The sequence below is a fragment of the Procambarus clarkii genome, chromosome 13 (genome assembly GCF_040958095.1).
Source record: "Procambarus clarkii isolate CNS0578487 chromosome 13, FALCON_Pclarkii_2.0, whole genome shotgun sequence".
Classification (NCBI taxonomy): Eukaryota; Metazoa; Arthropoda; class Malacostraca; order Decapoda; family Cambaridae; genus Procambarus; species Procambarus clarkii.
In genome coordinates, this window is record NC_091162.1 from 43,522,133 (window position 1) to 43,546,461 (window position 24,329).

Sequence of the window (24,329 nt, forward strand, 5' to 3'; positions counted from 1 at the left end):
TGTATAACACCTCCAACCTGTTACTTGGGTTAGTGTACCACTGCGACGGTTGGAGCCTGGTGTCAGTTAGTCCTAAGTATTAGCCGTTACTGATTTTGATTGCTGTGTTTTAAGTTCTTAAAGTTCATTGATGTGACTAATTGAGCTGTGTGTTGAAGCTCCTTGTTCTGATTACAGTATCAGTTGTATACTAGTGTATATCAATTGTATATAGAGAATAATAGTTCTCAGTGTTTTACGGTGACCGGTTTATATGTCCCAGTAAACTGGCGTTGTTTTAACAAGCCTTTTAAACTTTACCCCTAGACACTTATTGAAAATTGGCCAGGCTTTGGTTGACCAGCGATGCTGTTGACCATGAGGTCATGACAGGAACACAATGAGACAACGGCGGGGACGTGACAGGGAACACAATGAGACAACGGCGGGGACGTGACAGGTGTACACAATGAGACAACGGCGGGGACGTGACAGGTGTACACAATGAGACAACGGCGAGGACGTGACAGGTGTACACAATGAGACAACGGCGGGGACGTGACAGGGAACACAATGAGACAACGGCGAGGACGTGACAGGTGTACACAATGAGACAACGGCGGGGACGTGACAGGTGTACACAATGAGACAACGGCGGGGACGTGACAGGGGAACACAATGAGACAACGGCGGGGACGTGACAGGTGTATACAATGAGACAACGGCGAGGACGTGACAGGTGTACACAATGAGACAACGGCGGGGACGTGACAGGTGTACACAATGAGACAACGGCGGGGACGTGACAGGTGTACACAATGAGACAACGGCGAGGACGTGACAGGTGTACACAATGAGACAACGGCGGGGACGTGACAGGGAACACAATGAGACAACGGCGAGGACGTGACAGGTGTACACAATGAGACAACGGCGGGGACGTGACAGGTGTACACAATGAGACAACGGCGAGGACGTGACAGGTGTACACAATGAGACAACGGCGGGGACGTGACAGGTGTACACAATGAGACAAAGGCGAGGACGTGACAGGGAACACAATGAGACAACGGAGGGCGGGGACGTGACAGGGAACACAATGGGACAACGGATGCGGAGGACGTGACAGGGAACATTAGGAACAGTGGAGTAACAATAAGGAGCGTGTTGCAGAACATATGTGTTCGCGCTGAGTCCCTAATGTTGTACAACAAGACAGACAGACAGCAAATATACAGCTTACCAGCACTACACCACCTCCGGGTGGTCCCAACAACTCTCCTGGTGGAGTCAGCTTAAGATGGCGACTCCCCTGGTGTCGTCAGCTTAACATGACGACTCCCCTGGTGTCGTCAGCTTAACATGACAACTCCCCTGGTGTCGTCAGCTTAACATGACGACTCCCCTGGTGTCGTCAGCTTAACATGACGACTCCCCTGGTGTCGTCAGCTTAACATGACGACTCCCCTGGTGTCGTCAGCTTAACATGACGACTCCCCTGGTGTCGTCAGCTTAACATGACGACTTCCCTGGTGTCGTCAGCTTAACATGACGACTCCCCTGGTGTCGTCAGCTTAACATGACGACTCCCCTGGTGTCGTCAGCTTAACATGACGACTCCCCTGGTGGAGTCAGCTTAACATGACGACTCCCCTGGTGGAGTCAGCTTAAGATGGCGACTCCCCTGGTGTTGTCAGCTTAACATGACTGTGAATGAATGAAGATTCCCTCAGCTAGTTTTTCTAGTTTCTAGATTAGGCTAGAGTCGCTCTAGGGACTCTAGACAAGAAGTTTTCAAACTAACATGCACTTGTGTGGTGTTGGATGAAAGCTGATGTTTAGGACTGTCGTTTAAGACTAACTAGAGGTCTGTGATCGCTCTGTAGAGAGTTACAGAAGTTTTCCTGTTTCTGTGAAATAGGATGAGAGTTGAGAGTGAAGTGGTATGAGAGGATATTTGACTCTCAACGGTTTTAGAGGTGGGGGGACACCTCTAAATAAGTGTAATATATTCTATCTTGAGGTTATCTTGAGATGATTTCGGGGCTTTTTAGTGTCCCCGCGGCCCGGTCCTCGACCAGGCCTCCACCCCCAGGAAGCAGCCCGTGACAGCTGACTAACACCCAGGTACCTATTTTACTGCTAGGTAACAGGGGCATAGGGTGAAAGAAACTCTGCCCATTGTTTCTCGCCGGCGCCTGGGATCGAACCCAGGACCACAGAATCAAGTCCAGCGTGCTGTCCGCTCGGCCGACCGGCTCCCTAGAGGAATTCACTTTTTTCTTCACCTTGAAATAAGTGGGAAGTTTAATTTGACGAAGCCAAATGCCTCGTCATCTAATTAGTGACGCGCATGAATGGATTAACGAGATTCCCACTGTCCCTATCTACTATATTCTATACTATATTCTATATTCTACTATATTAATCATATCCTGTCTGATGACAGTGGATTAATATGCACTTATGTTAATTAGGGGAGTAATTAACTCCTCTCCCGTGAATTCAGAGTGTTTGATGAGACCTGCTTAGGCAGTGCGGAGTGAGACGTATTTATGTATGATTAATTATCGGTCCTGGTGACAGTTAATAAACTGCTCAGGGTTAATTAGGGTAATTAACACTCATTAAAGTAAATTTTGACATAGACTGTTGAGAAGCTACCAAGTTAGTGGTAGGCTTAGTTAACATAACTCGACGGGGATGTAATTAGTGGTCCGTTTGACCTTAATTAGGAATTACTCACTGAATACTTGCAAGGAATCAAGTGTGATGTAATGTAAGAGTCTTGAGTTATTGGCAACAAGATGACTTGTGTTAAGAGAGACAAGTGTTAATGATTAACGTAGAGTACTATCATGCTGTTGTCTAAGAGACAAGTCTTTGTGATTAACGTAGTACTTTGTTGCTGACTGCTGTGATCAGGCAATTAACGTAATTAATCACATAATCAATTTTGTAATTGATTAAGGCAATTTTCTTTTGTTTATCGTCTGGTGACGAGAGTAAAGTAACTTAGGGATTACTGGAGCCGTGTCTCAGAATCCCACCTTGCCTGGCTTTGTTTACTGGTTACAGTGCAACTCCTTGCAGGGGGTTGCAAAGAGTGTTCACATTAGGTTGTGATAGGGGGAGTCACTGTTGGACTACCCGCCTAGTTACGGGGGTCTCTCCTGTTATGGGTGGAGGACCCTTAAGATTGTGATTATAGTATCTGTTCACCGTGAAGCAGTGACAATATTGATTGCAAGCTTGTGTCATCAGTGGGCATCCATCATTGTTCAGTTAGTTCACTGGTCCGCCCGAAGTGTCAGCAAGATGGAGACTGCTGTCATTTCTCGAGGGGCTGCTGAATAGCTGTGTTGAAATTGCCACTGGATAGACATTAACGTAACGAGTCACTCTCTGTAATGTAACTTAGTCTGTGATATATTTTTTTGATTTGCAATATTGTGTCATCAGTGGGCACACCTGTGTTCAGGTTAGTTCAGTATGCAGCCGCACAGCAAGGGTTGCTATTTAGCTGTTTGTTATAGTGCCACTGGATGGACATTAACGTAGTGTAAACTCGATGTTGTAGTAGTTTAGTCTCTTGTTATTAATAAATTGTTTATTTTATAGAAAACGGTCTTTGATGTCAACCCTTCAACCATTCTTTTCCACCCATGTTCTGCTTTATACGATTGAATGTTGATGTGATCTTTTGATATGACGGTTGTTCTTGGGAATTCGAATTTCAATTCATAGCGCCACATCAAATATAAATATTTGATTGTGAGAACCCGTCGGTTACCCTTTATTAGTTTTAACGTCCTGTTTAACTAGGAGGAGCCAGCGGCCTATTGTGGACAGGTTTTCACCCCTAGTGGTGGAGGCCTGGCGGTTTGCTCCCGCTTTTCCTTTTTCTATTGGACTCATGCTTAACTGCCGTGAGCAGCCTTTAAACTTGTAGTCCACCTCCTAAGGGAGGTAGGCGTAGAAAAAAATTTCACAATGACGACTCCCCTGGTGTTGTCAGCTTAAGATGACGACTCCCCTGTTGTCGTCAGCTTAACATGACGACTCCCCTGGTGTCGTCAGCTTAACATGACGACTCCCCTGGTGTCGTCAGCTTAAGATGACGACTCCCCTGGTGTTGTCAGCTTAACATGACGACTCCCCTGGTGTCGTCAGCTTAAGATGACGACTCCCCTGGTGTCGTCAGCTTAACATGACGACTCCCCTGGTGTCGTCAGCTTAAGATGACGACTCCCCTGGTGTTGTCAGCTTAACATGACGACTCCCCTGGTGTCGTCAGCTTAAGTTGACGACTCCCCTGGTGTTGTCAGCTTAACATGACGACTCCCCTGGTGTCGTCAGCTTAACATGACGACTCCCCTGGTGTTGTCAGCTTAACATGACGACTCCCCTGGTGTCGTCAGCTCAAGGTGACGACTCTCCTGGTGTTGTCAGCTTAACATCACGACTCCCCTGGTGTCGTCAGCTTAACATGACTCCCCTGGTGTCGTCAGCTTAACATGACTCCCCTGGTGTTGTCAGCTTAACATGACGACTCCCCTGGTGTTGTCAGCTTAAGGTGACGACTCCCCTGGTGTCGTCAGCTTAAGGTGACGACTCCCCTGGTGTTGTCAGCTTAAGGTGACGACTCCCCTGGTGTTGTCAGCTTAAGGTGACGACTCCCCTGGTGTTGTCAGCTTAAGGTGACGACTTCCCTGGTGTCGTCAGCTTAAGGTGACGACTCCCCTGGTGTTGTCAGCTTTAGGTGACGACTCCCCTGGTGTCGTCAGCTTAAGATGGTATCAAGAAACTAATTCAACTTTAACAGACATTTCACTCACCAGCTTCAGTTCATCATTGATTGTTTGCTCGAACTTGAACTTTGGAAGTTTAAGGATGACTTTCTGTGTTCTGAGTTTGGTGAGAGCATCCGTGAAGGTGTTGTGTGAGAGGCGTCGCAACATGGCGTCCAGGGGCGTTGTGGCGTCGTCGCTGGCCGTGGTGTGAGGCAGGAACACCAACATGGACGCCGCCTTCCCCTTGTACGGCATCTCCAGCACCGTCGCTCCCAGCTGACTCGAGTCACCTGCGTCAAACAAACAACTGGTGTTCAGACTGTCCGCCACATCGTGCTAGCATCACGCTGGCATTATCTTCGCAAATGGTTAGATAACAAAGTAACTGTCTAACATTAAATAACAGGGAGGTCTGTCATATACAGAACAGCTTTCAGATCTTCACACACTAAGACGGGGTACCAAGTGTGCAAAATAAATACTGGTTGGCATGGTAAGAATTGCAGATGAGAGACAAGAAAAAAACAGAGGGAAATAGATGCGATAAAAGACTATCAGAAACCTGCAGAAGAATTTTGTTATCAGCTAACTCAATTTTTCAAAAAGATTACATGAGACAAGAGATCTCACAAAAATCTGGAAAAAGACAAACGATGGGTGTAAATGGAAATAGACGAGAAGCGTCATGTTATAGATATAATGAATCGTCAATCCCTCATAAGATCCAACTCATTCAGTGTCAAAGTAATTCCACACACACCTATATTGACCCTTGGCTTTAACTGATATATATTTAGTAGAGCACATATAGGTAGGTTGCAACGGATATAAGTATATATCATTCATTTTCTTGCCCTCTAAAGTTGGAAGATGACGAGGAGTCTTTTGGTTTAAAGTGAGTTCCCTCATGTGTCTCACCAGGTGACTGGTGTGTGTTGTGTATCAACTCCTTTATGTGTCTCATCAGGTGACTGGTGTGTGTTGTGTATCAACTCCTTCATCTGTCTCATCAGGTGACTGGTGTGTGTTGTGTATCAACTCCTTCATGTGTCTCACCAGGTGACTGGTGTGTGTTGTGTATCAACTCCTTCATGTGTCTCATCAGGTGACTGGTGTGTGTTGTGTATCAACTCCTTCATGTGTCTCATCAGGTGACTGGTGTGTGTTGTGTATCAACTCCTTCATGTGTCTCATCAGGTGACTGGTGAGTGTTGTGTATCAACTCCTTCATGTGTCTCATCAGGTGACTGGTGTGTGTTGTGTATCAACTCCCTCATGTGTCTCATCAGGTGACTGGTGTGTGTTGTGTATCAACTCCTTCATGTGTCTCACCAGGTGACTGGTGTGTGTTGTGTATCAACTCCCTCATGTGTCTCATCAGGTGATTGGTGTGTGTTGTGTACAACTCCCTCATGTTTCTCATCAGGTGACTTGTGTGAGTGGTGTATCAACTCCCTCATGTGTCTCATTAGGTGACTGGTGTGTGTTGTGTATCATCTCCCTCATGTGTCTCATCAGGTGATTGATGAATGTGGTGTATCAAGTCCCTCATGAGTCTCATCAAGTGACTTGTTTGTGTTGTGTATGAACTCCCTCATGTGTCTCATCAGGTGACTGGTGTATGTGTGGTGTATCAACTCCCTCATGTGTCTCATCAGGTGACTGGTGTGTGTGTGGTGTATCAACTCCCTCATGTGTCTCATCAGATGACTGGTGTGTGTGTGGTGTATCAACTCCCTCATGTGTCTCATCAGGTGACTGGTGTGTGTGTGGTGTATCAACTCCCTCATGTGTCTCATCAGGTGACTGGTGTGTGTGTGGTATATCAACTCCCTCATGTGTCTCATCAGGTGACTGGTGTGTGTGATGTATCAACTCCCTCCAAGCAACAGCCTGGTGGACCAAACTCTCACAAGTCCGGCCAGGGCTTGGGGAGTAGAAGAACTCCCAGAACCCCATCAAGCAGGTATCCCTCACGTGTCTCATCAGGTCACTGATGTGGGTTGGTGTATCAACTCCCTCACATGTGTGTAATCAGGAGACTGGTGTGTTGGGTATCCACTCCCTCCTGCGTCTCGTCAGGTTACTGGTGTGTGTGGTGTATCAACTCCCTCCTGCGTCTCGTCAGGTGACTATTGTGTGTGGTGTATCAACTCCCTCCTGCGTCTCGTCAGGTGACTGGTGTGTGTGGTGTATCAACTCCCTCCTGCGTCTCGTCAGGTGACTGGTGTGTGTGGTGTATCAACTCCCTCCTGCGTCTCGTCAGGTGACTGGTGTGTGTGGTGTATCAACTCCCTCCTGCGTCTCGTCAGGTGACTGGTGTGTGTGGTGTATCAACTCACTCATGTGTCTCATCAGGTGTCTGGAGTGTGTTGGGTATCCAATCCCTCATGTGTCTCATTAGGTGACTGGTGTGTGTGGGGTATCCACACCCTCATGTGTCTAATCAGGTAATTGGTGTGTGTGGTGTATCCACACCCTCATGTGTCTCATAAGGTGATTGGTGTGTGTGGTGTACCAACTCCCTCCTGTGTCTCATCAGGTGACTGGTGTCTGTAGTGTATCAACTCCTTCATGTGTCTCATCTGCTGACTGGTGTGTGTGTTTTTGGTGTATCAACTCCCTCATGTGTCTCACCAGGTGACTGGTGTGTTGTGTATCCACTCCATCATGTGTCTCACCAGGTGACTGGTGTGTTGTGTATCCACTCCATCATGTGTCTCATCAGGTGACTGGAGTGTGTGGCGAACTAACTCCCTCATGCGTCTTATCAGGTGACTGGTGTGTGTGGTGTATCAACTCCCTCATATGTCTCATCAGGTAACTGGTGTGTTTCTTGTATCAACTCCCTCATATGTCTCATCAGGTAACTGGTGTGTTTCTTGTATCAACTCCCTCATATGTCTCATCAGGTAACTGGTGTGTTTCTTGTATCAACTCCCTCATATGCCTCATCAAATGACTGGTGTGTGTGGTGTATCAACTCCCTCATGTGTCTCATCATGTGACTGGTGTGGTGTATCAACACACTCATGTGTCCCATCAGGGTGACGGTGTGTGGTGTATCAACTCCCTCATGTGTCTCATCAGGTGACTGGTGTGGTGTATCAACACCCTCATGTGTCTCATCAGGGTGACGGTGTGTGTGGTGTATCAACTCCCTCATGTGTCTCATCAGGTGACGGTGTGAGTGGTGTATCAACTCCCTCATGTGTCTCATCAGGTGACTGGTGTGGTGTATCAACTCCCTCATGTGTCTCATCAGGTGACTGGTGTGGTGTATCAACTCCCTCATGTGTCTCATCAGGTGACGGTGTGTGTGGTGTATCAACTCCCTCATGTGTCTCATCAGGTGACTGGTGTGGTGTATCAACTCCCTCATGTGTCTCATCAGGTAACGGTGTGTGTGGTGTATCAACTCTCTCATGTGTCTCATCAGGGTGACGGTGTGTGTGGTGTATCAACTCATGTGTCTCATCAGGTAACGGTGTGTGTGGTGTATCAACTCTCTCATGTGTCTCATCAGGGTGACGGTGTGTGTGGTGTATCAACTCCCTCATGTGTCTCATCAGGTGACGGTGTGTGTGGTGTATCAACACCCTCATGTGTCTCATCAGGTGACTGGTGTGGTGTATCAACTCCCTCATGTGTCCCATCAGGGTGACGGTGTGTGTGGTGCATCAATTCATCCATCCACCAACACAGACACACAGGATGAAGAGGATGTATTATTAGGGTAGGCATGGATGGATTATTTAACACTGGTGGTACACCCACATGGAGACGCATGTGGTAGCTGTGTCCCCTTGTGTCCGCACCCAAATGACCTACAGAGACATTAGAAAGAACTTTTTCAGCGTCAGAGTAGTTAGTAAATGGAATTCACTAGGAAGTGATGTGGTGGATGCTAACTCCATTCACAATTTCATATGTAGATATGATGAAGCTCGAGAAGCTCAGGAATCTGTACACCAGAAGATTGACGGTTGAAACGTGTGGCCAAGAGGCAAAGCTCATCCCCTTCAAACAAAATTAGGTGAGTACAATTATTTGACAACTAGGTGAATACAACTAGGTGACAACTAGGTGAGTACACACACTCACACGCATATACACACACACAAACACACACATAGTTGTCCTATAGTTGGGGCCCTGATAGCTGAGTGGACAGCGCTCTGGACTTGTAATTCTAATGTCCGGGCTCTATCCCCTGTGATGTCAGAAACAACTTGGCAGAGTTTCTTTCACCCTGATGCACCTATGCACCTGTTACCTAGCAGTAAATAGGTACCTGGGAGTTAAATAGCTGATACGGGCTGCTTCCTGGGGGTGCGTGTGGGGGGGGAGGGGCGGAACAGTCGATTGACTGACAATTGAGACGCGGGCAGAAAAAGAGCAGAGCTTAACCCCCCCCCCCCCCGCCGATAAGCACAACTAGGTGAATACACATACACACACACACACAAACATGACAGACATAACATGGCAGTTAACACTGTAATTGAGAGGGAAGCCTCTGCTGCCTGTAGAAATCGATCCCATCTGCTCTTCATAGGGAGAATTCAATCACGGAAAGATAGACTTGGAGAGCAAGGAAACCTCATGGAGGGAAATAAACAAGAAGAACTAAACTATTGGACGTTGCGACAAGAAATGTTTTAAGCCAGCATGTCAGGGGACCCACAAGAATGAGAGGCAACGATGAACCAGCGAGACTCGACCTAGTGTTCACTCTGAACGACTCCGACATAAGGGAAATCGGTTTAGAGACCGCAGTAGGAATGAGCGATCACAGTGTACTGACGTTTGAGTATCTGGTCGAAGAACGGTTAATGTGTTCAAGGAGGTGACCAGAAAACAAGAGGCCGGAATTCCGAAAAGGAATTTCTATGAGCAGATTAGGAAATTCCTAACTGATATAACGTGGGAAACAAAGCTCAGAGGAAAGACTGCCCAAGACATGATGGGCTACATCAGGCAGAAGTGCAAGGAGGGAGCAGACAAGTTTGTCTCAGTTTGTTTGTCTAACTCTTTGTTTCCTTTGGTATAGCCATGCCCTAATCCAACTTAATATATCACCCCCAATACCATGAGCCTCTATCTTTTTTATAAGACTTTCATGTGGCACTGCATCAAAATCTTTGCTAAAGTCAAGGTACACCACATCACAACCTTTACCACTATGTGGGTGGGAAAGAGAATAGGTTGACTAATGTGTACACATTCTAAATATCTCAAAAAAAGTTTCTAAAACTGTTGGCATTCTTTCTAAGATCAGATATCATGTCACTGCCCTGGTGACGCTCTATTACTCTCTCATCTATCCTTATCTCAATTATGGTACTTGTGCTTGCAGTTCTTCTACTACACAAAATCATTTACGTCCTCTAATTATTCAACACAAAGCTGCTATTAGAACAATATCTAACTTTGGCCCCAGACAGCACTCGGTACCCTTACTCAAATCTCTGAATATGTTAGATATTAAGTCACTGCACATCCTCTCATGCGTACTCTATATATTTAAAACTCTGAACTGCAATGTCAATCCTGACCTTAGAAGTTTCCTAGAAGGTTGTAACAGAACTCATGGGCATCACACCAGAAACAAATACCTATTTGATATTCCAAGAGTGCGCCTTAATCAAACTAGAAATGCTCTACAAATCAAGGGACCCAGAATGTGGAATGACCTCCCAAATCATGTCAAAGGCTGTACCTCTCCCAACCAGTTTAAGAGAAAAACCAAGTGCTACTTAATTAACTCCATGTAACCTACCTTACCCCCTAAATGTCAACCCATGTCTTGCTTTTGTTAAACAATGCTGTTTGTTCTCCAACTTGTACAATTGCTTAATTCGGCCATGTTCCACCTTTTTTATTTTGTATTCCTTTTTTCAACACAATTTATCCCTAATCCCAATTACTATTAAGATTTAGTCTAAGCGTTTTTCTTTTCCCTTCACTCTGCCCGAAACGCTATGAGTATTAGTGGCTTTAGGTATTGTATGTACTAGTTCTATCTATAAATCTAACATTATGTTTGTAAATCAACTATGTATGTACTTTTCCTGAATAAAAATTTATTTATTTATTATTTATTACTATCAACTGCCTCAACTATGCTGGAATAAAATGATAGCAATTTTTTTTTTAAATTAACGGCCATTTGTAAAACCAAGTTGTGAATCATTTATTAATTTATGTTTTCTTGTTTTATGTTTTTGCAATTATCGATTCAAGTAACTTTCCCAAAATAGACGTACGGCTAATTGGCCGATAGTTTGGCACAAGTGATCTGTCTCCTTTTTTTTTTAAATTGATACCGCATTAGCAACCTTTCACGACACTGCCACTCTGCCTGACTAATGATTTGTTAAATATGGTACACAATGGCCGGCCGCAAAGCTCCTCTTTGCATTCTTTATGCACCCTGACAAACACTTCGTCTGGCACTGGGAACTTGTTTTGCTTGAGTTTCACTCTTTGTTTAATAACATCCTCTCTGGCAACTCAAACTGCTAAACTAGTCAACCTATTCTCTTCCCTATCCACATAGACTTGTTTAGCTGAAGGCATAATGTTAAGTTCCCCCTTTGTAAATACAGAGATAAAATATTTATTAAAAATACTACTCATCTCTTCGTCATTATCAGTTATATGACCTGTCTCAGTTTTAAATGTACCTATCGTTTCCCTAATCTTTGTTCCATATAACTGAAAAAAAAAATCTTTAGGATTTGTCTTTGCTAAACCGAACTGAACCGGACGACATTAGAAGAAAAAGGGAGCGGGGATATATGATAACAGTATACAAAATACTTAGGGGGTTGACAGAGTGGAAACAGACGAACTGTTCACACGGAATACCAACAGAACAAGGGGACAAGGGTGGAAGCTGGAAACTCAGATGAGTTATAGAGATCTTAGAAAGTTTTCTTTTACCGTGAGAGTAGTGAGGGAAATGGAATGAACTAAAGGAGCACATTGTGGAAGCAAACACTATTCATAGCTTTAAAACTAGGTATGCTAGAGAAGTAGGACAAGAGTCATTGCTGTAAACAACCGAAGGCTAGAAAGGCGTGATCCAAGAGCCAATGCTCGTTTCTGCAGGCTCAAATAGGTGAGTACACACACACATACATACATTATAATGTCCACTAAGGCAGTGGACATCGACTTATAAACCGAAACAAATTATTACATAGTTTTTAATCTTTTAACATTTTAGTTAAAGACGCAGCAGTTTACTCACCGATTCTGAAATTAGCAGTTTGCGTCATCATGTCAACGAGAGTGTGCTGGTCCGGGGTGGTGAAAAACTTTCTTTTTAATGTATCTTGTTTCTTGAAGGCGGTCAGCCAAAGGCCCTTGAAGTAGGCAGCGTTCACCAGCACCATCGGCACATCTCTGACGTCGGCGGCGGTCACCAGGACTGGGATCTTGCCCCGCGTTGTCTTGCTAACGAACTGGTTGATTGTTTCAGCTGATGCAGCCGCCTGTCAACATAAGCTCGCAGTTGACTACACACAGGAAGGTAAAGTTTATCTCAGACAAATGAGAGATAATTTGGACTAATTGGCAAGTAGAAAAATAACTTTTTGAACACAAAATATTAAAGAAATTACCAAAATGCAGGTTCTTCAATTTTGTATGAAAAGTGTTGGACAGTAGATAATGCTACGGTACAAGAATGGTAGTCCTAGTTGCACTACCTCTGTGGACAGTAGTTGATGTTACAGAACAACACTGGTAGTCCTGTCTGTCATGAATTAATTGTTTTTCGACTACCTAACCTAACCTAACCTAACTTTTTCGGCTACCTAACCTAACCTATAAAGATAGGTTAGGTTAGGTTAGGTAGAGTTGGTTAGGTTCGGTCATATATCTACGTTAATTTTAACTCCAATAAAAAAATTGACCTCATACATAATGAAATGGGTAGCTTTATCATTTCATAAGAAAAAATTTGAGAAAAAATATTAATTCAGGAAAACTTGGCTTAATTGGGAAATCGGCAAATATCCAGCATTACAGCTGTAATGCTGGATATATCGGGAGTTCCATTCGGAACTTTAAGATTAGGATACTTGAGCACCGGGGATTATCTTTTAGGACTGGATTACCATTGTCTAAACCAGCATTTTCGGAGATTAGAAACCATTGTTATGAGTTTAATCATTCTCTGCTGGAATCTGATTTTAAAATTCTGGACACTTGTATGAATGGCCAGTCAGATTTGAGAGTAATGGAATCCTTATATATAAAGGAGCTGCGGCCTCTGTTAAATAGCAACCTTTCAGCTGTTCAATTGTACACTGTATAGTAGGCCCTGTAATTTGATTTATAATTCATTTTGGTAGTTTAATTTTATTATAATTTTGTTTAGTTTACCATGTCTTTGCCCTTTCTTACTTATTTCAAGTCTTGACATTGTACATTAATATAATCTTTTATTTATGATATATAATACATTTTTTGGTATTTAATTTTATTTAATATTTGAGTTTTTTATAAGATTTTGGTTAGTACTTTATAATTGTCGTTTATTTTGTTTGTATTTTACATACATTTTTCGTAGATTTGTAGTCATTATATAAATATTTGTTATATTGTTTAGTATCTATGTGTTAGGTATCAAGTTTCACTTCTGATCACTTCACGTAAGTTTAATAGAATGGATTGTTTTAGTAGTTATAAATTTTATCTTGTAGTTTAATGGATTTTTAAATTAGCTTTAATATATGTGACAGTTAATAAGTTTTATTTGTATTGATCACTTTCAGTGCGCTTAAGTGTTTTGTTTTTTAAGCATTTCCCTTTCTTTGATAGGCAATTATATTCAGTATGAGTTCTTTGTTTACCAGCTATTTGATTGTGATTTCTGTTTTTTCTTTTAGATCTGATGATGAATACGAGAAGTATTCGAAACGTTATGCATTTTAAAGTAAAGAATCTGAAACAAGATGTTCAGTATATCCCTGGTTTTCCTATTCATCTTAAAATTAAGATTCCCGAAGGGAACATCTATCATATATATATATATATATATATATATATATATATATATATATATATATATATATATATATATATATATATATGTCGTACCTAGTAGCCAGAACTCACTTCTCAGCCTACTATGCAAGGCCTGATTTGCCTAATAAGCCTAGTTTTCATGAATTAATGTTTTTTCGACAACCTAACCTACCTAACCTAACCTAACTTAACGTTTTCGGCTACCTAACCTAACCTAACCTATACAGATAGGTTAGGTTAGGTTAGGTAGGGTTGGTTAGGTTCGGTCATATATCTACGTTAATTTTAACTCCAATAAAAAAAAATTGACCTCATACATAATGAAATGGGTAGCTTTATCATTTCATAAGAAAAAAATTAGAGAAAATATATTAATTAAGTAAAACTTGGCTTATTAGGCAAATCGGGCCTCGCATAGTAGGCTGAGAAGTGAGTTCTGGCTACTAGGTACGACATATATATATATATATATATATATATATATATATATATGTTGTACCTAGTAGCCAGAACGTCGTACTCGGGCAACTATGTAAGTCCCGATTTGCCTAATAAGCCAAGTTTTCCTGAATTTATATATTTTTCAATATTTTTTTCTTATGAAATGATAAAGCTATCCATTTCATTATGTATGAGTTAACTTTTTTAAATTTGAGTTAAAACTAACGTAGATATATGACCGAACCTAACCAACCCTACCTAACCTAACCTAACCTATCTTAACCTAACCTAAACTAACACAATTAAGTCAATGATTTATGTTCTTAATATAATATAATAATAATAATTCAAATAAACTAATTCGAAACAATTTATTGAAAATAAAGAAAATCACTCGGCCTATTAGGCAAATCAGGCCCTGCATAGTAGGCCGAGAAGTGTGTTCTGGCTACTAGGTACGACATATATATATATATATATATATATATATATATATATATATATATATATATATATATATATATATATATATATATATATATATTATATAAATATCGCAATTATTGCTATATATAATCAATAAAGCAATAATTTAACACGTATGGCACTTGGAGATATTAATAGGAGCTGCCTCATATGGGCCAATAGGCCATCTACAGTTACCTTCTTTCTTATAATTCCTTTCCTCCACTTATTTTTGGTGGTCAGGTGTCTGCCCAGGCGGATATAAAGGTCTGATCAGCAATCTTATCTTCATTCTACTTTGCTCTGATGAAGGCGAATTAGCCGAAAACGCGTTAAGCATTTATATTTTTCACATGTGGTTATTCTGCATACTTGGATCAGTGTTTTTGTGATCATTGTTGCATTTATATATATATTTTTAGAACCGGGCCCGGTTCTCTTCTGCCTATTTATGTCCAGTACTCGACCTGTAAAACCACACCTTCTGAAGATGTATTAATATACGAAAGTTCTTAAGGAAATTCCTGTTTCAATTTTCCTCCGTAGTCTGACACTATCTCATTTTTAATCACGTGTTTATTTTTCATGATTTACACACATATATATAATGTATAAATCACTAACAGCACACACTGGTTAAGCGGCGAAAAGATGGCCGTAAAGCATTGATCACCATTATTAACTGACGACAATGTAGATCGTAGGCATAATATTTTTTGTTTGCTTCAAGGGGGAAACAGGAGATGGGAGCTGCCAGGTGTTTAGGGTGGGGTGGGAGGTGTGGGGGTTGGGTGGGACGGGGGTGTGAGAGAGATATTAACACGTGCAAGGGCATGAGTAGTCATTACGGTTACCACACCAGGTATGAGAAGGCGATGGTGTGTAAGGAGGGCATAGTTGTGTTTTCTTCAGGAGCCCACCTGAAGAAGGGAGGGTGTCACGCCGTACTGTGAGGTACTTATCCAGTTTCTATACAAGTAAGCTAACTTTTTCTTCTGTCTTTAACTGTTCTACTACTAGTACTAGTACAATCCCTAGTCATTTATTTCTCTATCTGTCTTTTATTCCTCTATTTTAATATTATTCTCTCTTCATACACACTCTCTACCTAAATATTCTAATCTTACATCTTCATACTTTGGTTCGTCTATGCACTCACCTATCTCTTACCTCAAAATGGAACCTGCTAGCCGCTGTACACTTCCCCCTCTAAAAATGGAACCTCATACCCGCTGTACAATCTACGAAAAAATTATACTTTCACTAAACAATCCTATTGACATTTTTTTTTTAAATTTCAACACTTTCCAACAGTTATCATTCTCCCCTTTCCATCATCATCAATGTCCTCATTATCATTATCATGCAACATAGACTAAAGTTGTGCAACATGCAGTGCAACATATGTTGCACAGGACTCCATGTCCGGTTCTAGTCCTCAATTCTCCGTCTGTCATGTAGATTACTGTATGTATTTTAGCAGCGAGGAGGTCACTAAGAGGTCACAGGTCATGCAGCTTATTGCGTGTACAAATTAAGAACATATCCAACCTGACTGAAGTCGATAATCTGCACTTCTTTAGGTAGGACGTCCTTGACACACTCCCGGAGGGTGACGTTATTGTCCATATACACTTTGTTGGCCAAGTCTATCACATACTCGCTGGTGTTGGCTTGTCTCTCCGCATACCTGCACGGTCGTCACGTACTTATGATAAATTCATATAAACACATATATAAGGAATATATATTATACAACAAACAAAAAACAAACAAATGTTCAAGTTCATTTATATATATATATATATATATATATATATATATATATATATATATATATATATAAATGTTTATATATAATATATATATATATATATATATATATATATATATATATATATATATATATAAGCCTATACTTGCATAAACCACAAGTGAAGATTAATAATCTTTGGACAACACCCACCAGTGGGACTCGAACCCAGAAAGCACAACTACCTTCCAGTAGCTGCCAAAACTAGTATGCTTTAACCCACTACACCATCAGACCCTACAAAGACGTAGAGAGTTCGAGATATATATACATCCCAAAATGGTGTAGTGGGTTAAAGCATACTAGTTATGGCAGCTACTGGAAGGTAGTTGTGCTTTCTGGGTTCGAGTCCCACTGGTGGGTGTTGTCCAAAGATTATATATATATATATATATATATATATATATATATATATATATATATATATATATATATATATATATATATATATATATATATATATATAAATATATATATATATGAAGGCAGGCGTCCGCTTTCAAATGTGAGTATACTTACAGTCGGTCGAGAGCCTTATAGGTGGCCAGAGTGTGTGCAGCGTCACGCAGATGCAGAGTCTCCTGCAGCTGCTGGCGGGTCCTGCCACCAGACCCAAAGTAGGCCAGGACGAGGGCGTTCCAAATGCTGTAAGGGGAGAAGAAGAAGTTTCCCGGGGTGTTGGGTGGGTTGAACTGCTTGAAGAGGTCCAGGCTGAAGGGAGTGATGTTTTCCAGGTCAGGGGTTGGGGGCAGGGGTAGGTGGTCGTTGTCTGAGACACATTGAGGCCGGGCCACACTCACCAGCGTCACCACCAGCACCGCTCCACGCCACACTTGCCTCATTCTGTGGACAAGTGCACTAAAGCAGAGTTAATTTGTTCTGAATCATTATCAATATTGGTATAATTATCCTGCTAAAAAAATCGTTCAAAAAATCGTCGAACAATAAACATGGAAAGATTAAGTGATCTAGTATTTCTTCACAATATTGATGATATAAGATATGCGTAGAATTTAAAATATCTCAAAGAAAATTAATAATAGTCACAATGCTGTCATGTTTAAGGACATGTGCTGTAAAGAAAATCTGCTCCCCCATCTATATATATATATATATATATATATATATATATATATATATATATATATATATATATATATATATATATATATATAAGAATGAGGTGATTTGGTAAAATGCTATGCCCAAGATTACTATCCGAGTGCCGGCGGTGGGGTGGTTCAAATAGCCTCGGCTATCACCTCATTAGTCCGGTCGTGATGGTCAAGTGGATTAAGGCGTCTTGTACATACCAGTTGCGTTGCTCCTGGGAGTATGGGTTCGAGTCACTTCTGGGGTGTGAGTTTTCAGTTGCATATTGTCCTGGGGACCATTCAGGCTTGTTCGCATTTGTGTTCCTCACGTGTGCCCCAAAGAATGAGGTGATTTGGTAAAATGCTATGCCCAAGATTACTATCCGAGTGCCGGCGGTGGGGTGGTTCAAATAGCCTCAGCTATCACCTCATTAGTCCGGTCGTGATGGTCAAGTGGATTAAGGCGTCTTGTACATACCAGTTGCGTTGCTCCTGGGAGTATGGGTTCGAGCCACTTCTGGGGTGTGAGTTTTCAGTTGCATATTGTCCTGGGGACCATTCAGGCTTGTTCGCATATATATATATATATATATATATATATATATATATATATATATATATATATATATATATATATATATATATATATATATATACATATGTCGTACCTAGTAGCCAGAACGCACTTCTTGGCCTACTATGCAAGGCTCGATTTGCCTAATAAGCCAAGTTTTCCTGTTTTAAATATTTTTCATTTTTTTTCTTATGAAATTATAAAGCTATCCATTTCATTGTGTATGAGATAATTTTTTTCAAATTTGAGTTAAAAATAACGTAGATATATGACCGATTCTAACCAACCCTACCTAACCTAACCTATCTTTATAAGTTAGGTTAGGTTAGGTAGTCGAAAATACATTAATTCATGAAAACTTGGCTTATTAGGCACCAGAGTGCACTTCTCAGCCTACTATGCAAGGAACGATTTGCCTAATAAGCCAAGTTTTCACGAATTATTATATTTTCTCTAATTTTTTTTTATGAAATGATAAAGCTACCCATTTCATTATGTATGAGGTCAATTTTTTTATTGGAGTTAAAATTAACGTAGATATATGACCGAACCTAACCAACCCTACGTAACCTAACCTAACCTATCTCTATAGGCTAGGTTAGGTTAGGTAGCCGAAAAAGTTAGGTTAGGTTAGGTTAGGTAGTCGAAAAAAACATTTATTCATGAAAACTTAGAATATTAGGCAAATCGGGCCTTGCATAGTAGGCAGAGAAGTGCGTTCTAACTATTAGGTACGACATATATATATATATATATATATATATATATATATATATATATATATATATATATATATATATATATATATAAGAACATAAGAACATAAGAACAAAGGTAACTGCAGAAGGCCTATTGGCCCATACGAGGCAGCTCCTATTCTATAACCACCCAATCCCACTCATATACTTGTCCAACCCGTGCTTGAAACAATCGAGGGACCCCACCTCCACAATGTTACGCGGCAATTGGTTCCACAAATCAACAACCCTGTTACTGAACCAGTATTTACCCAAGTCTTTCCTAAATCTAAACTTATCCAATTTATATCCATTGTTTCGTGTTCTGTCCTGTGTTGATACTTTTAATACCCTATTAATATCCCCCCGGTTATGTCCATTCATCCACTTGTAAACCTCTATCATGTCACCCCTAACTCTTCGCCTTTCCAGTGAATGCAACTTAAGCTTTGTTAATCTTTCTTCATATGAAAGATTTCTAATTTGGGGAATTAACTTAGTCATCCTACGCTGGACACGTTCAAGTGAATTTATATCCATTCTATAATATGGCGACCAAAACTGAACTGCATAATCTAAATGGGGCCTAACTAGAGCAAGATATAGCTTGAGAACCACACCAGGTGTCTTGTTACTAACGCTGCGATTAATAAATCCAAGTGTCCGATTTGCCTTATTACGAACATTTATGCATTGATCCTTTTGTTTTAAATTCTTACTAATCATAACTCCCAGATCCCTTTCGCAATCCGACTTCGCAATCACAACACCATCTAGCTCGTATCTTGTAACTCTATCATCATTACCTAACCTCAGAACTTTACATTTATCAGCATTAAACTGCATCTGCCAATCCTTTGACCATTTCAAAACCCTATCTAGATCAACTTGAAGTGATAGTGAGTCCTCCTCCGAATTAATTTCCCTACCGATTTTCGTATCATCGGCAAATTTGCAAATGTTGCTACTCAAACCTGAATCTAAATCATTTATATATATTATAAACAACAGAGGTCCCAGGACAGAGCCTTGAGGCACTCCACTTACAACATTTTCCCACTCTGACTTGATTCCATTTATACTAACTCTCTGTTTCCTTTGGTATAGCCATGCCCTAATCCAGCTTAATACAGCACCCCCAATACCATGAGACTCTATTTTTTTAATCAGTCTTTCATGTGGCACTGTATCAAAAGCTTTGCTAAAGTCAAGGTATACAACATCGCAATCCTTACCACTATCAACTGCCTCAACAATGCTAGAATAAAAAGATAACAAATTTGTTAAACATGAACGGCCATTTATAAAACCATGTTGCGACTCAATTATTAATTTATGTTTTTCAAGATGAAGACGAATTTTATTTGCTATTATAGATTCGAGTAACTTTCCCACAATAGACGTTAGGCTAATTGGTCGATAGTTAGACGCAAGTGATCTATCTCCTTTCTTAAAAACTGGTATCACATTAGCAACTTTCCAAAACTCTGGCACTCTGCCTGACTCTATTGATTTATTAAATATGGTTGACAGTGGGTCACAAAGCTCCTCTTTGCATTCTTTAAGCACCCTAGCAAACACTTCATCCGGCCCTGGGGATTTGTTTGGTTTGAGTTTTACTATTTGTTTAAGAACATCCTCCCTGGTAACTGCTAAACTCGTCAACCTGTCCTCGTCCCCACCCACATAGACTTGTTCGGCTGAAGGCATATTGTTAAGTTCCTCTTTAGTAAATACAGATACAAAATATTTATTAAAAATACTACTCATCTCTTCATCACTATCTGTTATTTGACCTGTCTCAGTTTTTAATGGACCTATCCTTTCCCTAGTCTTAGTACGATATAACTGAAAAAACCCTTTAGGATTTGTCTTTGCTTGCCCTGCTATGCGAACTTCATAGTTTCTTTTTGCTTTCCTTATCTCTTTTTTAACATTTCTAACCAGTTGTACGAATTCCTGTTCTAAAGTGACCTCCCCATTTTTAATCCTTTTGTACCAAGCTCTCTTTTTACCTATAAGGTTCTTCAAATTCTTTGTTATCCACTTTGGGTCATTAGTATACGATCTATTCAATTTGTATGGTATACTACGTTCCTGTGCTTTGTTTAGAATATTCTTAAATGAGTTATATATTGAATCCACATCGAAATCCCCATTTAAGTCACCTATCGCTGGGTTCATGTCTCGCTCCAAGACCGGCCCACACCCCATACCCAAGCCTTTCCAATCAATTTGACCCAAAAAATTTCTTAGGCTATTAAAATCAGCTTTTCGAAAATCTGGCACTTTAACAGAATTTTCTCCTACTGGTCTATTCCATTCTATGCTAAATCTGATTTCTTTGTGATCACTGCTCCCTAGCTCACTCCCTATTTCGATGTCATTAATTTGCGTTTCCCTGTTAGTTAACACTAAATCTAAAATATTATTTTCCCGTGTTGGTTCCTTAATGTGTTGCGTAAGAAAGCAATCGTCAATTAATTCTAGAAAATCTTCTGCTTCACTATTCCCTGTTTTGTTCAACCAGTTTATTCCGCTAAAATTAAAGTCACCCATGACATAAATACTGTTAGATCTAGATGCTCTAGATATTTCATCCCATAGATGCTTTGCTTCCATTCTGTCTAAATTTGGTGGCCTATATATTACTCCTATTATAATATTATTAGCTTTTTCGTTTAATTCAATCCAAATAGTTTCTGTGTGTGGCTCTGTTTTGATTCCCTCTTTGAGACTACATTTCAAATTGTCCCTAACATATATGGCTACTCCACCTCCTCGTCTAATATATCTATCTGTGTGAAATAGTTTAAATCCATATATTTGATATTCAGCTAATAGTTCTCTATTTTCTACATTCATCCACGTTTCGGTAAGTGCAATAATATCTATTTTTTCTGTGCAGACAAGAGCATTTAATTCGTTAATTTTGTTTCTTAGACTTCTACTGTTTGTGTAATATACCCTAAGTGAATTGTTATTTTGCGGACCTTCTCTTTCCCTGATCGTTTTGCCAATTCCTTTCTCCCACAAACACATACTTTTATTACCTCCTTCCTCCAAATCAATTCCCATACCTCTATCTACTAACAGTTTAAACCCAAACAAACACCTCTAACCACTTCTTCTAGCGAGTTCGCAACAGCAACAACCCCAGCTCTCGATAGATGCACCCCATCACGAGCATACATTTCATTTCTTCCATAGAAGTGTTCCCAGTTGTCTATGAAAGATATTGCATTTGATTTGCAATATCTTTCCAGCCGGCAATTGACACCAAGTGCCCTCGATATCCATTCATTTCCCACTCCCTTTCTTGGAAGAATGCCACATATGATCGGGATTCCTCCCTTGCTCCTAACTAACTCTATGGCTGTTTTATACCTCTGAATCAGTTCCTCACTCTTGACTCGACCAACATCATTTCCTCCCACGCTAATGCAAATAATGGGATTGTTCCCATTACCAGCCATAATATCATTCATGTTGTTTATAATATCACCAATGCCAGCTCCGGGATAGCAAACCCTTAACCTGTTCCCCCTATCTCTAGCACAAAACGTTCTATCCAAATACCTTATCTGGGAATCTCCCACAACTAATGTTTGCTTAGGTACTTCCTTTACTTTCTGAGGGGCCTGCGCTTCCTTTCTCTTCGTTGCTTTCCCTTTTGCGCGATCCACAGTCTCTCCACAGCACTCGTCCTCCAAAACGTCAAATGAATTTGAAGTTGCTATGGCGTTTGAAGGCGGCTTTATCAAAGTCTTCTTAAGGCCCCTGTCTTTCGCAACTCTCCAAGACGAGGTCCCTTTACTGCTGGTCTCCTCCTTCGTTACTTCTCGTTGTTTTTTAAGCTGACGCACCTCCTCCCGCAGAGAGTCCAACTCTGTCCTCAGGGCTCCCACTAGAGTCACCAGGTCCTTCACTACAACTTCCATATTGCTATGATAATATAACAACACATATATATATATATATATATATATATATATATATATATATATATATATATACAACTTTAGAACACTTTCCCACCAGGAGACTCGAACCCTAGCCAGCACAGAAGCCTTCCAGCAACTGGCATAACAGGTACGCCTTAACCCTCTCCACCACCTGCTCAGACCCTTAAAAGAGATGGTAATTTCGGAGTATTTAAATACCACAAAGATCACCACCTCCCAAGAGCACTAGAGCAAGTGAGGGGTCATATAGACGTTAATTTCATCAAGTCCCTGTTAATATGGGAAGACACAGTGTCTATGCTTAAGGCACAACTCTCCTAAACACGAGAGTCAAGTATACAACTTTAGAACACTTTCCCACCAGGAGACTCGAACCCTAGCCAGCACAGAAGCCTTCCAGCAACTGGCATAACAGGTACGCCTTAACCCTCTCCACCACCTGCTCAGACCCTTAAAAGAGATGGTAATTTCGGAGTATTTAAATACCACAAAGATCACCACCTCCCAAGAGCACTAGAGCAAGTGAGGGGTCATATAGACGTTAATTTCATCAAGTCCCTGTTAATATGGGAAGACACAGTGTCTATGCTTAAGGCACAACTCTCCTAAACACGAGAGTCAAGTATACAACTTTAGAACACTTTCCCACCAGGAGACTCGAACCCTAGCCAGCACAGAAGCCTTCCAGCAACTGGCATAACAGGTACGCCTTAACCCTCTCCACCACCTGCTCAGACCCTTAAAAGAGATGGTAATTTCGGAGTATTTAAATACCACAAAGATCACCACCTCCCAAGAGCACTAGAGCAAGTGAGGGGTCATATAGACGTTAATTTCATCAAGTCCCTGTTAATATGGGAAGACACAGTGTCTATGCTTAAGGCACAACTCTCCTAAACACGAGAGTCAAGTATACAACTTTAGAACACTTTCCCACCAGGAGACTCGAACCCTAGCCAGCACAGAAGCCTTCCAGCAACTGGCATAACAGGTACGCCTTAACCCTCTCCACCACCTGCTCAGACCCTTAAAAGAGATGGTAATTTCGGAGTATTTAAATACCACAAAGATCACCACCTCCCAAGAGCACTAGAGCAAGTGAGGGGTCATATAGACGTTAATTTCATCAAGTCCCTGTTAATATGGGAAGACACAGTGTCTATGCTTAAGGCACAACTCTCCTAAACACGAGAGTCAAGTATACAACTTTAGAACGCTTTCCCACCAGGAGACTCGAACCCTAGCCAGCACAGAAGTTTTAGGGCATGGCTATACCAAAGGAAACAGAGAGTTAGTATAAATGGAATCAAGTCAGAGTGGGAAAATGTTGTAAGTGGAGTGCCTCAAGGCTCTGTCCTGGGACCTCTGTTGTTTATAATATATATAAATGATTTAGATTCAGGTTTGAGTAGCAACATTTGCAAAT

General features: G+C 41.0%; 1 protein-coding gene across 4 annotated transcripts in view; it reads right to left on the minus strand.

Annotated features, from left to right (window-relative positions):
- The window catches only part of LOC123757294 (leukocyte elastase inhibitor), a 91,370-nt gene that overhangs the window by 36,917 nt on the left and 30,124 nt on the right, over positions 1–24,329 (minus strand). For 2 of the 4 annotated variants that reach the window (XM_069323880.1, XM_069323878.1), the window contains exons 2-5: positions 17,053–17,376; positions 16,272–16,410; positions 12,031–12,274; positions 4,818–5,062 (exon numbers count right to left, since the gene is read on the minus strand). In XM_069323880.1, the coding sequence (XP_069179981.1) occupies positions 4,818–5,062; positions 12,031–12,274; positions 16,272–16,410; positions 17,053–17,375 (951 nt within the window). In that variant the 5' untranslated portion in view covers position 17,376. Of the gene's footprint in view, positions 1–4,817; positions 5,063–12,030; positions 12,275–16,271; positions 16,411–17,052; positions 17,392–24,329 lie in introns of all 4 variants that reach the window. The other 2 variants (XM_069323879.1, XM_069323881.1) reach the window with 1 other exon arrangement.